The sequence below is a fragment of the Urocitellus parryii genome, chromosome 11, assembly GCF_045843805.1.
Source record: "Urocitellus parryii isolate mUroPar1 chromosome 11, mUroPar1.hap1, whole genome shotgun sequence".
NCBI lineage: Eukaryota > Metazoa > Chordata > Mammalia > Rodentia > Sciuridae > Urocitellus > Urocitellus parryii.
Genome location: NC_135541.1, coordinates 18,979,411 through 18,997,264, shown reverse-complemented (window position 1 = coordinate 18,997,264; position 17,854 = coordinate 18,979,411). Strand labels below are relative to the sequence as shown.

Sequence of the window (17,854 nt, the reverse complement as noted above, 5' to 3'; positions counted from 1 at the left end):
ACATATATCCAGTATACACAGAAAACACTGGAAAAGACTCCACAACTGGTAAAACGGGTTATTTCAGGAATGAACTCAAGTGGGGGGGGGGGACGGAGTTCCTTTATTTTTTGGTTAAAAACATCTATCACTTCCTTTTCTTTCTCTCAGTACTGGGAATTTAACCCTGGGCCTCATGCATGGTAGGCACATGCTCCACTACTGAGCTATTTCCCCAGCCTTTTTATTTTAGGTCTTGATAAAGTGCCCAGGCTGTCCTCTAACTCGCAATCCTGCAGCCTCAGCCTCCTAATGGGATAATGACATGTACCACCATGCCTGGCTCTATTACTTCCATTTTTAAAAAAGCAGAGGATACTAAAGATGAAAGAGATCTCTAGAGATTACCTAGTCTATCTAGAGACAGTGATTCACCTAATATCACAAAATAAAAGATTTATTAAGAGTTGTCTCCCAGTCTGTTTTCTGTTAGACTCTGTTGCCAAGAAAAAAAAAAAATCCCTGCCATCAATGAGCTTCTGCCTGCTCTCCTTGAATATTTATCATGTCTAACTTTCACAACAACCTTGCAAGAGTATACTGATAAAGAACTGTCCCTAAACTAGACCCCCCACCCCCCCTACACACCATGCTGCCAAGAGTAACCAGTACAAACCCACACCAGAGATGGAAAGCAGGCTCCTAGGCTTCTATAGGGAAGTTGAAGCAATTTTAAGCATTACCTATGTCTTTTCCTTTACTAAAGTTTCTTCTTCTTTTTTTTTTTTTTAAAGTACTGGAGATTGAACCCAGGGACACTTTACTATTGAGCTACATCCCCAATCTTTTTTTATATTTTATTATCCCCATCTGCCCCCCAACCCCCTTTTTGTACCAGGGATTAAACCCAGGGGCACTTAACCACTGAGCTACATCCCCAATCTTTTTATATTTTATTTAGAGACAGGGTCTCACTGATTTGCTTAGGGCCTCACTAAGTTGCTAAGGCTGGCTTTGAATTCTCCTGCCTCAGCCTTCAAAGTGAGTACTGGGATTACAGGCATGCTCTACTTCACCCAGCACCTTATTAAGGTTTCTAAAAGTGGAAGAGACTATGGGAGGAAAAAAGGGAGAATGCAGAAAAGGGTGAAGCCATTGCTCTTCCTGCAGGCTTCCAACCAACATCCTGAGAGAAGCTGGCTGTGAGATCACAGTGAACTAGGTGTTCAACCTAGACCCAAGAAGTTACTATTAATAGAAGTTACTATTCTGTAACCTTGGCCGGTCATCTCACCTCACTGAGGCCCAGCCTCTGCAAATGGAAAAAAGGTAAGAACAGTACTTATGTCACATGGATGTGGTGATTTAATGAGACAGTTATCTATGGGTTTGAGAAGTTGGAAGCAACTTGTCCCAGATCACAAAGGCAGGAATGGGATATGCATATGGATGATGTGAATGAAAATCTCCTGAGTTATCCTATGTGTAGCACAAGGACCCTCTTCCTATAGAATTATGGGAGGCATCATGGTATGATGAATGATTTTAAAGAATTAAATTCAAATTTTAGCTCTGCCACTTAACTTACTATGTCACTTGAAACATCGGACCTACCTTTCTTGAATCTCAGTTTTCAGTGAATTAGAAATAATAAGTATCTTTAATAAGAATTAAATAAATTCTAACTATAATGCCTGTGCCTGATTCGTTATGCCTAGGTAATTAGCAGTATGTTTTTCAGTGCTGAGGATCAAGCACATGGCCTTTGCACATGCTACTACACAAGTGCTTTACCACCAAGCTACAGAATTATTTTTCTCTTATTTCAGAGAACTACCAGAATGTTCTTATAGTCTGACCAGGTGATGATAGCAGATGAGTCAAGTTGTAAAAAGAGGTTAAACCAAAACTCTTTCTTGGTAACTTCAATGGAGTAGTGAGTAGTTACAAAGCTCCCTGGACCCACTATAACAAGCATGGCTGGGAAGAGCTGAGATTTAGCCAACTGATGGTTTGGCTTATGGTGATGCACCTTCCTAGATGGCAAGACCACACAAGTCCATCATAGGATAGTATGGGCTTGGGAGTCTCACGAGTGTCTGCTCCTTATGTAGGGTAGGGTCCTAGGCAAGTAAGTAAATATAGTCTGGCACCAATTCCCTCTAAGCCTGGCCCAGTCTGGGTAAGGAAATAATAATATTGTCTTATTAAAAAGCACTACCAGGGGCTGGGGATGTGGCTCAAGCGGTAGCGCGCTCGCCTGGCATGCGTGCGACCCGGGTTCGATCCTCAGCACCACATACCAACAAAGATGTTGTGTCTGCCGAGAACTAAAAAATAAATATTAAAAATTCTCTCTCTCTCTCTCCCCTCTCTCACTCTCTTTAAAAAAAAAAAAAAAAAAAACACTACCAGCTTCAAGTTTTTTGTTTTTGTTTGCTTTTTCCCTCTTATGGTTCTGGGGATTAAACCCAGAGGCACTCTACCATTGAGATACATCCTCAGCCATTTTTATTTTTTATTTTGAAATTGGGCCTTGCTACGTTGCTGAAGCTGGCACAAAATGGGCCTTGCTACGTTGCTGAAGCTGGCCTCAAACTCGTAGTCTTCCTGCTCTGGCCTTCTAAGTCACTGGGATTACAGGTGTGTACCACTGCATACAGCTTGTTTCAAAGTTTTTAGTTCCTAATCATCATCATCATCATCATCATCTGCTGGGGTCAAAATAAATGACTTTTTTTTTTTTTTTAGATGGTGTCTCACTATGTTACCCAGGCTGGATTTTATAACTGGCAATTCTCCTGCCTCAGCCTCACAAGTAGCTAGAATTTAAGTGTATGCCACTATCTTCAGATAAAACTCATGAATTATTATTCTTATTTTACAGATGGAAAAACTGCAACTCAGAGAAGTGAAATGAGTTCACCAAGGCTAATGCAACAAGAACATTGTCTTTTCTAACACAGTTCCACAGTATTTCTACTTTACTCTCAAGGACACCAGTTGAGAAGGGAAGAATCACTAGAGAACCCTGGCAAGCTGGAACACAGGCTCTAGCTAGTGAAGACTGGGGAGATGGTCTTCTCCTAGACCTCAATCTCAATGCCAAAGTGCTTTTGCAGCCTGAACAAGACAACCAAGGCTCCAGCAACTGGTGTCTTTCTCACTAGTCATCCCTAAGCAAGAGAAGAACAAAAGAACAGTTACTTCAGAAGCTGGAGTTCAGCAGCAAAGTTGAGAGTTGGGTGGGGGAAGACCTAGAGGGCTAAAAGCTGCTTCTGGTCCTAGACTGCATTCAAGTACAAAGGGGAACAGAGAATAAAGAGTAAGCTGAGCATGGTCTTACAGGTCTGTAATTCCAGTTATTTGGATGGCTGAGGTAGAAAGATGGCAAGTTTGAAGCCAAAATGGGAAATTTAGTAAGACCCTGTCTAAAAAAAAAAACGATAAAGGGTGTGTGAGTCCACAGCTGACAAGCAGGAAGCACTGGAAAGAAGCCACTGCTCAAACATCTCTGAGACTCTCTCGAGGTAAAAACCACATACTGGTTACTACAGCATTTCCTCTATAGTCTTGAAACAGGACAGCAACAGCCCAGTGTGAGAGAAAAACAAAAATAAAAGTAAAGGGCTGGGGATTGGCTCAAGCGGTAGCCTGGCATGCGCGAGGCGCTGGGTTCAATCCTCAACACCACATAAAAATAAAATAAAAAAATAAAGATATGTGTCCATCTAAAAACTAAAATAAAAAAATAATAAAATAAATAAAAGCAAAGACTGAGAAAGGGGAATAACAGCAGTAAGCATTTATACAGTATGTAATTTTCTAGATGCTGGGCTGGGTACTTTGCACATATATCTCATTTAAACCTTCATCAACAAATTTACCAAGTGGGCATAATTATCAGGAAAAGAAATTGTAACCTCAATAAGGATGACTGAGATGAAGCAACTGGCATAGGTGGTTGCACTTGGACATGACTCAGGCTGAGTCCCAAAGCAGATGTTTTTAGTCCTGTCTGTATTAAAGGCAGCACCTAAGAACTGGAGGTGAAAGACTTGTATACTGAAAACTATAAATGTTACTGAAAGACATTAAAGACACAAGGGTGAGGGGTGTAATTCAGTGGTAAAGCATGTGCTTAACATGTGCAAGGCCCTGAGTTTGATCCCCAGCAACATAATGAAATAAGTAAATAATTTAAAGGCCCAAATGGAAGACTTGATATGGTTAAGATGTCTATTCAGGGGATACATATGTAGCTCAGTGAAAGAGCTCTTACCAAGCATGCACAAGGCCCTGGGTTCAATACTCAGTATGGAGGAGGGGGGAAGGGATGTCCATATATTCCTCCTACCCAAAGTGATCTACAGATCACTAGCTGTTTGACACTTCACACACTGCAACCCCTATCAAAATCTCAAATGATTTTTGTGTGTATGTGCGTGTGAAATAGAAAAAATTCATACAGATCACAAAAAACCCTGTATAGTCAAAATGATCTTGAAAATGAAGAACAAAGTTGGAATATTCACATTTCCTTACTCTATATAAAGCTAAAGTAATCAAAACATTGGGTACTGGCATAAGAATAGGCACAGAGACTTACAGAATAGAAATAAGACCCCAGAAAAATCCTCATGTATATGGTCAAATGATTTTTGATGAGGGGGCCAAGATCATTCAATGGGAAAAGGGTAGTCTTTTTAATAGATGGTCTTAAGAAAACTGGATATCTACATGCAAAAAAACTTTTGGACCAGTTGGGCACAGTGGCATATGCAAATAGCAACTCAGGAGGCCAAGGCAGGAGGATTGTATGTTCCAGGTTAGACTCACAATTTAGCAAGACCCTTAGCAACTTAGCAAAACCCTGTGTCAAAATAATTTAAAGGACTGGGTATGTGGATCAGTGGTAAAGCATCCCTAGAATCAATCCTCAATACCAAAAGAAAAAATCATTTTTTGTACTCTTCTTTTAAATCAATATGAAAATTAACTCAGAATAAATCAAAATCCTAAATATATAACTCTTTGAAGAAAAATAGGGGAAATGTTTCATGACATGACCCGGCAATGGTTTTTTGAGTATGACACCAAAAACAAAGGCAATGAAAGAAAAAACAGGTCACTTGCACTTCATCAAATTATAATTATTGTGCAAGGAATGCTATCATGTGAATATATTTTACAGTACTAAATTGTGTATTTAAAAATAGTTAAGATGGGGGCTGGGAGTATAGCTCAGTGGTAAGTATTCACCCAGCATGTGTGAGGCCCTGGTTTTGATTCCTAGGACTACCAAAAAAAAAAAGTTAAGATGGTAAATTTTTGCGTAGTCTGAATGCAAGACATGTAAGGAGATAAAATATATAGTAGTAGTGGAAGTAGGAGGGAGAAACAGAATTTTGAGAGGCAATTTAAAATGTGCCTCTCAAAATGAGAAGAGGAGGTTTCTTTCTTGGGAAACTGGGAAGGTATTGCTGCCATTAAAACAAGTAATATCATATTGAAGGATAGAAAAGGTTTTGATGGGGGCAGTGGGGAGGAGGTAAAGAAGAGATTAAGGTAGTCATGATAGCATTAATTAGAAAATACTGGGCTGGGGATGTGGCTCCAGTAGTAGCGCGCTTGCCTGGCATGTGTGCGGCCTGGGTTCGATCCTCAGCACCACATACAAACAAAGATGTTGTGTCCGCCAAAAACTAAAAAATAAATATTAAAAAAGAATTCTCTCTCTCTCTCACTTTCTCTTTAAAAAAAAAAAAAAAAGAAAGAAAATACTTATTAGTGCTGAGTGAGGTGGGACACACACGCCTGTAATCCCAGTGGGTCAGGAGGCTAAGGCAGGAGGATCTGAGTTCAAAGCCAGCCTCAGCAAAAACAAGACACTAAGCAAATCAGTGAAACTCTGTCTCTAAATAAAATACAAAATAGGGCTGGGGATGTGGCTCAGTGGTTGAGTGCCCCCGAGTTCAATACCTGGTACCCAAAACCAAAAACCAAACAAACAAACAAAAAAAAACAATAAGAAATGAAGATAGTATACCAGGGCATGGTGGCACCCGACTATAATCCCAGCGGCTTGGGAGGCTGAGGCAGGAGGATCACAAATTCAAAGCCAGCCTCAGCCAACAGTGAGGTGCTAAGCAACTCAGTGAGACCCTATCTCTAAATAAAATACAAAATAGGGCTGGGGATGTGGCTCAGTGTTGGAGTGCCCCTGAGTTCAATCCCTAGTACCCCACCCCCTCAAAAATAAAGATAATACTTAATTTGTAGATAATGCCCACAGAGTGCAAGGATTTCACCATACTCGTTGTATTACTAGAGTCCGCAAAGCCTGGCACAAAATTATCATTCAATAAAAGTGCCAAAGCTCTAGAAACAAAATAATTGGTCACAGAAAAATCCTACATGAGCACTGTGAGCCACCATGTGGTGGCACATGCTTATAACTGCAGTGACCCATGAGGCTGAGGCAGGATGATCCAAAGTTCTGGGCCAGCCTCAGCAACTTAAAATAAAATAAAAAGATTTTATTTTAAAAATAAAACATAAAAAGATTGGGGATGGCTGGGTGCAGTGGTGCAAGCCTGTAATTCCAGTGGCTCAGGAGGTTGAGGCCTTAAGCAACTTAGCAAGACCCTGTCTCAAAATAAAAAATAAAAATTGTTAGGGATGTGGCTCAGTAGTTAAACACCCCTAGGTTCAATCTCTGGTACCACAGGGGAAAAAAAAGGATTGGGGATGTAGCTTAATTGTAAAGTGCCCCTGGGTTCAATTCCCAGTACTGAAAGGAAAATCATAGTATACCATTTTCTGATCAAACTATAGCAGAATTTGTTTCCTTTCTGTGAGGTATGCTATTGATGCATGGTTTCTTTCTGAACTACAATACAGTCTGTTTTATAAATTGGTCTCTGCTTTAAGTAGTAGAAAAAGAGACAGAACTTGGTGAAGACAGATAATGTTTTACACTTCTGGGGACAGATAGGTACTTTCTAGAAGGCAATTTTATAAAATGTATAAAGTCTTAACTCAGTAATCTTACTTCAGAATCTATGCTTAGAAAATAGTATGAGATGTAGCCACAAATTTAGGTTGTAAGTAATAAAAAATATTCAGTAATCACAAAGCAAATTAATAATCATATAGCCATGAGGTAGAATACTGTGTTGCTCTTACATCAAATTTTTGAAGAACAATTAAAACTAGAAAGTAAGGGCTGGGGTTGTGACTCAGTGGTAGAGCGCTTGCCTATCATGTGCAAGGCACTGGGTTCGATCCTTAGCACCACATAAAAATAAATTAAATAATGGCATGTGTCCAACAACAACTAAAAATAAATAAACAAACAAATAAATAAATAAATAAATACTAGACAATAAGATGAAAAATTAGAGTATAAACTATACCTAGTTTGACCATAATTCTGTTTCCATGTATAAATGCACATATGTACATACATATATGTATGTATATATTTATTATGACCTAAAAAAGATTAGAAAACACTAAAAATACTAAAAAATGTCTTTCTGAGTAGAAAGATTACTGGAGATCCTCGATTTTCTTTATTTTTCAGTATTTCTAAAATTTCTGCAAAAAGTACAACTTCATTTTAAAACTTGAAAAAGTATGATAAATACAAGCAAGAAAGCACTCACCTTTTTTCTTTTCCGGGAAGAATTCCTGATGGAATCAGGTTTCTCAAATTCTGCTGACTTTGTCTCTTCTTTCTCTTCTTCTTCATCAGGTATCAGAGAATATTTGGTCCCACCTGGTTGCATGAAGCAATCTTTTGCAAAGTGACCTGAAGAAGAAAAGTAGAAAACGGGGGCTGGGGATGTGGCTCAAGTGGTAGTGCTCTCGCCTGGCATGCGGGCGGCCTGAGTTCGATCCTCAGCACCACATACAAACAAAGACATTGTGTCCGCCAAAAACTAAAAAATAAATATTAAAAAATTCTCTCTCTCTCTCTCACTCTTTCCAAAAAAAAAAAAAAAAAAAAATTTAAGAACCTGACCATCCTTTAAAAAAAAAAAAAAAATCAGTCCTAATATGGGCTGAGAAAAAAAACTATAAAAAAAAAAGAAAAGAAAAGTAGAAAAGGTAGAGAGGGAGAAAGAGTCTCTCCTCTCAGCAGGTGGATCTTCCCCAGAGGGTCTTGACAGGAGCTCAGTGGTTCAGGAGATATTATTGAGTCAGTTCAGAGAAAATTTTCTGTCACCTCAAGATGGCTTTGTTCAATTAACCACAGCCAAATAAGCAGTCAACCTTAAGAGCCACAGGAAACACTGATGCTGCTTTGGAAATGGCAGAGTATATGAGGATGCAGGCTTGGGCTGCCCTCCATTAGGCTTATTCATTTTTAAAGATCAGTTTGGGAAGTTATTCCTGACAATAAAAGGCTGCTCCAGAGAACAGGATGCTGATCAGAGGGAGCTGAGTGGCAGGCCAAGCTTTAAAGGAAGAAAGCTGGCAGAAGTGGGCACTCAAATCTAAGCTAATACACAGAGAGGCAGGCACAATCACCTAGAGGCACTCAACATTCACAGATTGTCAGGCCTGGCAAGGGCCTTAGACATCATCACATCCAACATCCTGAATTTGCAGACTGGGAGAGCCTACAGTTAAGAAGTATATCAAGGTCACACAGATAGCCGCAGAGCTAAAACTTCTTACAGGTCCCATGCCTCTCTGCCCTGTGCTCTTTTTGCTGTACCCAAACCAACAACCTTTGGCCTGATCTTTGCTGACTGGGACAAATTCCACCTCTCCATATTCTTTTCTGCTTTAACATGATGCCTGGTGTATACAAGTTGAAGGTAGGAGATTCTACTTTTCCTGAGCCTTCGGTGCTGTTGAGGGACTGTTAATAGATGCTGTGTTAAACTTCTGGTGGATCCTGTTTCAGGGCCACAGAGGAACCTCATGAGATAATTAAAAAGCTATGTTGGGGCTGGGATTGTGGCTCCATGGTAGAGCATGCATCTTGCACGTGTGAGGCCCTGGGTTCGATCCTCAGCACCACATAAAAATAAATAAAGGTATCGTGTCCATCTACAACTTAAAAAAAAAAAAAAAAAAAAAAAAAAAAAAAAAAAAAAAGCTACGTACACAAGCACTGCTAGGTCCAGAAACTTGATGGTGCCTGGAAAAGGAATATAGTACAGAGTTTTCCAAATATTTGGAATGTCTCCATAATTCCCCTGAGGAGGTATTCCTTCTCTCAATTTTACTTTTCCCTTCTTCCCTCTATGCTAATAATAAATAGGGGCTTAAACCCCACAACTTCAACCAGGGCACAAATCTGCTACTAGTTGTAGAAAGATAAACAAAGATGGCTAGATGGAGGGCTAGGGAGAAGAGGTGACAAATTGAGGTCACTCTGAAAATGAGAAGCTGGCAGGCCTTCTCATTATAGCTCCAACAAGGGAAGTCAGGCTGAAAGAGCTTTTTAATATTTGAGTAAGACTAGAAGAAACCTGAGGAAATAGAGCTAAAAGGAAGTGACTATCTTATATTCTTTATTACTAAAGGATATTATATACAGAACTTTTTAGTTAAAGAAATAAAGATGAAAGAGTTTAACTTGGATCCTAAAGGAATGTATTTCCAAATCACTTAATTTTTGCAGAACAATCAATGTTCTTGGAGATTAAATTTTAAAGTATAAACCGTAATCAAACACTCTTGCCCCTCTTGGCATAGTAAAAGGGGACCTTGCCCAGTCAGACATTAGCTGTGGAGTGGTGGGTACAAAATGAGGGTATCTCACAGGGCCAGCATTCAGAAAGGTAAACAGAAAAAGCATCGAGCCACACACTCTGATGTAAATCTGGCCGGAATAAAAGCATGCACAGTTGGCTAAAACGGGGTAAATTAAACAACTACTAGGCAATGGTCTTCATCCATAAGGAGAGAAATACAGAAATGGCAGAGGCTTCACCTTACCTTTACAGCCACACTTCTTGCAGGTAGTGTTCAGGACCGCCTCAAGAGTGATCTTCTGCCCAGTGTAATCCTGGAAGGATCGCCTTCGCCTCTCTTCTTGCCTATAATGAAAAAGATACCGATGGTTGGCCTCCTTAAAAGATGCATCAGAGAAACTTCAAGGTTAGGCTGAATGTTGGTTTTTTATTTTGTTTTTGGCAAAAAAAGGAAGAAAGAAGAACATGCATTGGGCAGAACAAGACAGGTGGTGAAAGCAATGAGGTGAAATAGCTGATTTTTTCCATTCAGGACAAGACTTTGAATTAACAATTATGAATGAGTCTAGGCGTCATCTCGCTAATGCACAGAGAATGAAAATATAAAAATTACTCACCATGTTAACCATTGTATAACACCAGGTCACTATTGGATTTAAAAGACCATCTAAGCTTTCTAGAAAATCAAGTCCAAATTTCTTCCCTTGGCATTCAAAGTCTTTCACAGTCTGTCTCTAACTACTTTCCCAGCCTCATTTTTACTTATACAATAAGTCTGGCCAGATGTGACTATTTCACTGCTTTTGCCCAGGCAGTTCCATTCTGAAATGCTCCCACTCACCATTTGAGTACACCTAAACATTCCGAGGCTACTATCTATCAAGTCTTCTTCCCTGAGGCCCTCAGCTAGAATTTTTTTTTTTTTTTTTTTTTTGATAAGGGGATCAAGATTGAACTCAGGCCTTTGTGCATGCAAGGCAAACACTCTACCAATTGAACTACATCCCCAGCCCTAGAATTAATCTTTGTTAATTCTTTCCCACAGCACTTTTTAAAACTTCTGATCAAAGTATAATATGCATATAGAAAAGCATTTGTACTAAGAATATACCTTACTTCATTTTTACAATATGAACATATTCATATAACTAGTACTCCATAAAAAATAAAAATTTAACCAGCACCTCATGGTCTCTTCTTGTCACCATGCCTCCCCTGCATAACCACTCGTCTGATTTTTTCGAGGAAGAGGAATGGCAATCAAATCCATCCATCATGGCCTGAAATCAACTCTTCCTCTTCCAGCTAATTCCTTTCTGCAAACCACTCATGCTGCCTAAGTTTGTTGAATAAATGTGGAAATGAATGTACTAACTAAACAAATACTACACATCAAGCACTATATGAGGTAAAAAGGACAAAACATGGCCTAGGTTATACACATTCTTTCAAAAAGGAAGTGTGAGGCTGTGGTTGTGGCTCAGCAGTAGAACATTCGCCTAGCACAGGCGAGGCCCTGGGTTTGATCCCCAACACCACATAAACATAAATAAATGAGCCACATCCCCAGCCCTAAAAAATAGATATTAAAAAAGGAAAATCTCAGATGTTAGAGGAAAAACGAGGCATTTAAAACAATAACTACAAGTAACTATCTATATTAAGTATTTACTATGGACTAGACACTAAAATAGTTTCTGACCAATAAGATTTTACTTAAGGTCATATACTAGGTTGGAACAGAACTAGGTTCTTTTTCATTCAAATCTAACTTTAAAACTTAGAATCCTTCTCTTATAACTGTGCTTCTTTCCTGGATGCACTTACAGATACATTTTTATAACAAAAGCTATTGTTTCAGAAACTTGGATAGTACTAGAAATAGCCCTCACACAGATACCTACAGCCCCAAACCAGAAAGTCTTTCACCTCCCCTACCTTTTTCTGAGAAACAGAGTTAGCTCTTTTATCTTACTTGTTTTATATATTACCATTTTAAGGGTTGCTTTGGAAAACTGCACTGCTTTTAATGAGTCTATTTAGCATAGAATTCGTTAGAGCAAAAGCAATTTGTTACAATGAAATCCATAAGGATCAGACTTAAAGAACATTTCTGGGTTAGTAAAAATTTCTACTGTAACTAGAAAGAGTTTTGTCAATAATTAACAGTACAAACATGTCAATATTTAGAGACTAAACTACAGAACTATGAAAAATTTACATGAAGCAGCTAGAATTCTTTGGTGCAGAGAGCATTAGCATTATCAGGACCTAGATTCATATCCTTGATCCACTATAATTTGCCATATAACTAGAGACTAGTTACTTATTATCGAGCACCAAGCTAGAAAACAGAAATATAAAATAAAATGGGGATTATGCCCACTCTGTAGGTTATGAAAGTTACATGCATATAGTTAAGAGCTAGAGCTCGGTGATACAGCACTTGCCTAGGCTACACCACTTGTGCAAGGCTCTGGGTTCCATTCTAGTACTGAAGGGGGTAAAAACAGGCAAGAGAGTTACATGCACTAATATGCATAAATTGCCTTCCATAATGCCTAGCATATACTATATATTCAATAAACATCACTTCATATCCAGAGAGATTTTGCTCAGAACTATAAATACAAAGGTATCCACACTTTTTGCAACCAAGATCCTTCAAATATCATTTATGAATTTTCCTAATGTTTTATTAGTCAGTGGCATAACTGCCATGGAAGGTATCTAATTATTATTAAGAGAAATAACAGGATATTTTATCATCAAAAGCAATAAATAACATCATAGTTAACCTGAAGATAAATGTTTGATTTTGGTTGACTTTCTGAAATACTGAAAAAAAAAAAAAATCCCCTAATATCCCTCAAGGGAACCTAAGGATTCAAGAACCCCTAGTTAGAAATTCTAAAAAGAATTTAAAACAACAAATTTCCCATATCACCAGACATTATCCTGGATTGATAGGAAAAATCTTCCATTTCTAAATATAAGTCAGAAAAACAAGGGCTGGGGATGTGGCTCGAGCGGTAGCGAGCTCGCCTGGCATGCGTGCAGCCCGGGTTCGATCCTCAGCACCACATACAAAGATGTTGTGTCTGCCGAAAACTAAAAAATAAATATTAAAAAATTCTAAAAAAAAAAGAAGAACAAATGAAAGTAAGGTGCTGTGTTCAGAAGATGTAGGAGTCTAAATCCCAATGGATTTGCTCCTAGATCACTCTATTCTGTTATCTGGTCAATGCTCTTCTTTGACCCCAGTAAAGAAACTGCTAGGAGAGAGGCAAATAACTGTACTTTGTGAATGCTTATTAGCCAAGGGAAAAGCAGAAAGAAATTAAGAGGAAGCAAGCAGCCAGGCACAGTGGTATACACCTATAATCATAATGCCTAGGGAAACTGAGGCAGGAGGATCTCGGGTTCAAAGCCAGCCTCAGCAACTTGGCAAGGCCCTAAGCAACTCAGTGGTAAAGCATCCCTGGGTTCAATCCCCAGTAGCCAAAAAAAAAAAAAAAAAAAAAAACAAAGGGAAAAAAACCACAGATGGAGCACTCCTACATTATGAGATTTGTGTTAGCCTTTCATCTTAGAATTCTATGCAATAAAGTGCTATTTACACTTTATACCTCTAAAAACCAAAGATCATAAAAGTTGCATAACTTATTGACATCACAAAGTTTATAAATGGTAGAATTCCCAGTTCAGTCTGATTTACTACAGCTTTCTGTGCTTTGGGAAGTAGGATTTTAGCCTTTCCAAACCTTTTACCTACTCAATGATAACATTGTTGGGATCGAGGTCTTTCCCAGTCCCTTGGTTGACAACTTTCATGGAGAGGGATACTTTTATCCTATCATTTTTCATCTGAAAAAGACAAAAGAATAGTCATCAAAAACTCTAAGCACATAATTTAGACTGCCAATCTAAAATTAATGAAGAATTAAAGCTTTAACCACCCTAACAAACACCAAGACCCTTTCATGAACAAGGTACTGAGCTAGGAACACTGAAAGTACAAAGAAGCATAAGAGGAGACACTACCGCAGAAGAGTTGTAGGAAATGATCTTTCTCTTACTCCTGTCCCTCTGGGGGAAACACACAAAAGGTTGCTCAGAAATGCATGGCCAGGGGAGGTCACCAGACAGAAAAAAAAAGCTGAAAGAAGTTCTTCTTTTAGAACATTCATTCTGGACTTGGTTTAGGGCTTCTTTAAGCAGGACACTTGTTAGTCACGTTGGTCTTCTTTTGCTTCCTGCAGCTCACATAACGTCTTGTTTTACTCCAGCATCTTTGCATAAGCTATTTTCTCTGCCTGGAATGTTCTTTTGCCAATTCTTCAAGTGACTGGTTCCTTTTCCTTTGGGTCTCAGCTCATGCACCATTTCCTCAGAGAGCCTTTTCCTGACAACTTTATCTAAATCTACCTTAAATATTGTTTGAACACAATACAATACTTGTGATACTTTACTTTCTTTCTCTCTCTTTTTTGGGGAATATCAGACATTGAATCCAGGGGTGCTCTGCCACTGAGCCACATCCCCAGCGCTTTTTTATTTCTTATTTTGAGACAGGGTCTTGCTAAGTTGCTAAGAGTAGCCTGGAACTTGAGATCCTCTTGTCTCAGCCTCCTGAGTTGCTAAGATTTCAGGCTGCACCCCCACACCCACCTTGTTTGTTTACTTTTAAAAAATTGTGCCTTCTACTTATATTCTGCATAAGGCTTACAGGAGCTAGAATCATTTATATTTGGTTCAATCATTGTGTCTCCCAAACCTAGCACACATTCAGCATTATTGTTGAATAAGAGGCTTTTTCATGTCCATCTCCCTTGTCATTCCCTGGTAGAAGAGCACGATGTACGCATGTTCATTTATCTCCTGTGGTGTGCCTATACCCAAAGCTCTCATGCCCTTCAGTGAGTTATTATAAACAGGGTACACGAGATCGTTCTCATTTCTCCTGTTTTGCATGATGCCAGATATTAGGAAAAATGGTTATAAATACCCTCTGTCCTTTGTTGTGGCCCAACTGAAATATACCTGGCAGGTACACTTTGATATTTGTGATAAAGACCTAACCCATAAATTTTAAGTTTACTTCTCTTTTCTTGTTGTTTTTTCCCCTTTCTTTTTTCTTCTTTTTCAGCACACAGAAGGATAGTTTTTTAAACACACATTTATTTTTTTTATTTTTTTTTTTTAAAGAGAGAGTGAGAGAGGAGAGAGAGAGAGAGAGAATTTTTTAATATTTATTTTTTAGTTTTTGGCGGACACAACATCTTTGTTGGTATGTGGTGCTGAGGATCGAACCCGGGCCGCACGCATGCCAGACGGGCGCGCTACCGCTTGAGCCACATCCCCAGCCCAAAACACACATTTATTACAACACTCTTTCTCATAGTTCACTTCATTCCCTCTGGATTTGCAGGATAGGAAAATTGATTTAAATTCAAGACAGATAATTGTGATAGGATTTAAAATAAGATTATCAGCCACAATTAACAACATTTTTCACACACACTGTCATAAAGTTTCAAGAAAACATCAGCTTTTCCTAACCCCTTCTATCCACAGAACCTTACCTCTCGACCAATCAGTTTCACCCACACTTTGTCTCCAACATCTACTATCTCAGAAGGCTTGTCCACCCGACAAGAGGACATGTGAGTTCGATGGACCAGACCTGGCACAAGAAGGAAAATTAAAATAAATCAGATGGCATTTCTCATATTTATTTATTTATTCATTCATTTATTTATTTATTTTAAAGAGAGAGTGAGAGAGGGGAGACAGAGAGAGAGAGAGAGAGAGAGAGAGAGAGAGAGAGAGAGAGAGAGAATAGAGAGAATTTTTAATATTTATTTTTTAGTTCTCGGTGGATACAACATCTTTGTTGGTATGTGGTGCTGAGGATCGAAACCAGGCCGCACGCATGCCAGGCGAGAGTGCTACCGCTGGAGCCACATCCCCAGCCCCATTTCTCATATTTATATTCTAAATGACTGGGGAAGAAAACAAAGGTAGAGGAATGCAAGGGGAAAATAAAAATTTTCATTGAAAAATGTAAGTTCATTTACAACTACAACATAATTTTAGATCGCATTTAATACCTAATTAACCAGCAAACATTCTTTAACATACTGCTTGGCCAGGGATACCGCTTAATGGTAGTGCAGGCGCTTACTTAGCTTGATGGGCTAGGCCCTGGGTCTAATCTCCAGCAACAAAACAAATCAATAAACAAACAACAACAACAAAAACTGCTCAATGTTAGTAAATATGTGATAAAATAACAGCAAAAATACTGGCAGAAATATAAGTTGGTAAAATTCTTTGAAAGCAAAGGCATAAATGTGGTGAGCCGTTTCTGTGTACTGTGGCCGCCATTACAAGATGGCGCTGGCTCCGCTGTAGTCTGTGACAAACAACTCCTTATCAGAATGAGTTGGCACGCTGTGACTTGGCACCCTATGAGAAAAGTCCACGTGGCAGTTGTGCATTGGGGCTTTATCTGCTTTATTAAGGCTGGGGCACACGGGAGGAGTGTTCGAGAGAGAAACAAGCTAAAAGACATGTCTAAACAAAGGCCTGAATAAACTGCTGAAGGAAGAATCCTGTGTCGTGTTTCCTTTGCTGGTGAGGGGTCTCGGCACATAAATATATTTATATCTTTACTCTTGAAATTTTTTCCAAAGAAAAAATTCAACTAGAGGCAAGAACCCATGGGCATAAAACATTTACAGTATAGCTACCAATACTAATGAAAGTTAAAAAAAATAAAAGACCTGTAATCTCAGTGGCTTGGGAGGGAGGCTGATATAGGAGAATCACAGGTCAAAAGTCAGCTACAGCAACAGCAAGGCGCTAAGCAACTCAATGAGACACTGTCTCTGAATAAATACAAAGTAGGGCTGGGTGTATGGCTCAGTGGTCTAGTGCCCCTGAGTTCAATCCCTGGTACAAAAAAAAAAGAATTATAAATCATGGGGCTGGGGATGTGGCTCAGTGGTACAGCACTTGCCTAACACACAGGAGGCCCTGGGTTTGAGCCCCAGCACTGCAAAAACAAAAACCCATAAATAATCAATCATTTAAAACAAATAGCTTGACAAACTACGGTAAATCTGTCAAATGGGAACACAAGGAGCTATTTCAAATATAGTTACAGAAAATAATAATGATATATGTTAAGTGAAAAAGGGAAATATAAACTCAGTACCATTTTAAGTCTATTAAATTAGCACAATATTTAAAACATAACAATATCCAATGTTGGTTAAAGGTAAGTAAAATAAATATTACTAAGGCTAGAATAAACTTTTAGAAATCACTGAACAATAGCTACAATAATAATAGATGCAATATATAATCCCAGTGTTGGTTAAAGGTAAGTAAAATAAATATTACTAAGGCTAGAATAAACTTTTAGGAATCACTGAACAATAGCTACCAATACTAATAGATGCAAGGCACAGTGGCGCATGCCTATAATCCCAGAGGCTCGGGAGGCTGAGGCAGGAGGATTTTGAATTCAAAGCCAGCCTTAGTAACTTAGGAAGGCCCTAAGCAACTAAAAAATAAAGTACAAACAATGCTCTAAATAAAGTACAAACAATGGCTGTGGTTGTGGCTCAGTAGTTAAGTGCCACTGTGTTTAATCTCCCATACAAAAAAAATTTTAAAAAAAGAAGATAAAAAGTTATTCCACGGGGCTGGGGATGTGGCTCAAGCGGTAGTGAGCTCGCCTGGCACGCGTGCGGCCCAGGTTCGATCCTCAGCACCACATACAAAACAAAGATGTTGTGTCTGCCAATAACTAAAAAATAAATATTAAAATTCTCTCTCACTCTCACTCTCTCTTTAAAAAAAAAAGTTATTCCACTATTCCACTCCCTTCTTTAAAAGAATGATAGGTCTAGGGGTGTTGCTCAGTGGTACAGCACTTGTCTAGCATGCATAGGCTCTGAATTTGTTGCCCAATACCACACATATAAATAAAAATTATGTAACAAAAATAATTTATAATGAAATAGTAACATTTAATGAAACACTTATAGGAAATATCCCTTTCCTGTCTATCCAAGGTCCTTTCCTTGGGAGAGCCACCCTCCCTACATTCTAAAATAATCTGGTCAATCCATGTGATTTGCTGAAGC

At 38.8% G+C, this 17,854-nt stretch overlaps 1 protein-coding gene and 1 long non-coding RNA gene across 2 annotated transcripts in view; one reads left to right on the top strand and one right to left on the bottom strand.

Moving 5' to 3' along the window:
* Zcchc17 (zinc finger CCHC-type containing 17) overlaps positions 1–17,854 on the bottom strand; it is a 52,773-nt gene that overhangs the window by 2,138 nt on the left and 32,781 nt on the right. Inside the window, exons 4-7 of the mRNA XM_026391582.2 lie at positions 15,281–15,381; positions 13,471–13,562; positions 9,940–10,040; positions 7,650–7,795 (exon numbers count right to left, since the gene is read on the bottom strand). Of these exons, the coding sequence (XP_026247367.2) occupies positions 7,650–7,795; positions 9,940–10,040; positions 13,471–13,562; positions 15,281–15,381 (440 nt within the window). The remainder of the gene's footprint in view (positions 1–7,649; positions 7,796–9,939; positions 10,041–13,470; positions 13,563–15,280; positions 15,382–17,854) is intronic.
* On the top strand, positions 736–3,758 carry LOC144249125 (uncharacterized). The gene is made up of 3 exons (XR_013342167.1): positions 736–1,308; positions 2,395–2,622; positions 2,867–3,758. It is a non-coding gene; the product is annotated as an uncharacterized LOC144249125 (long non-coding RNA).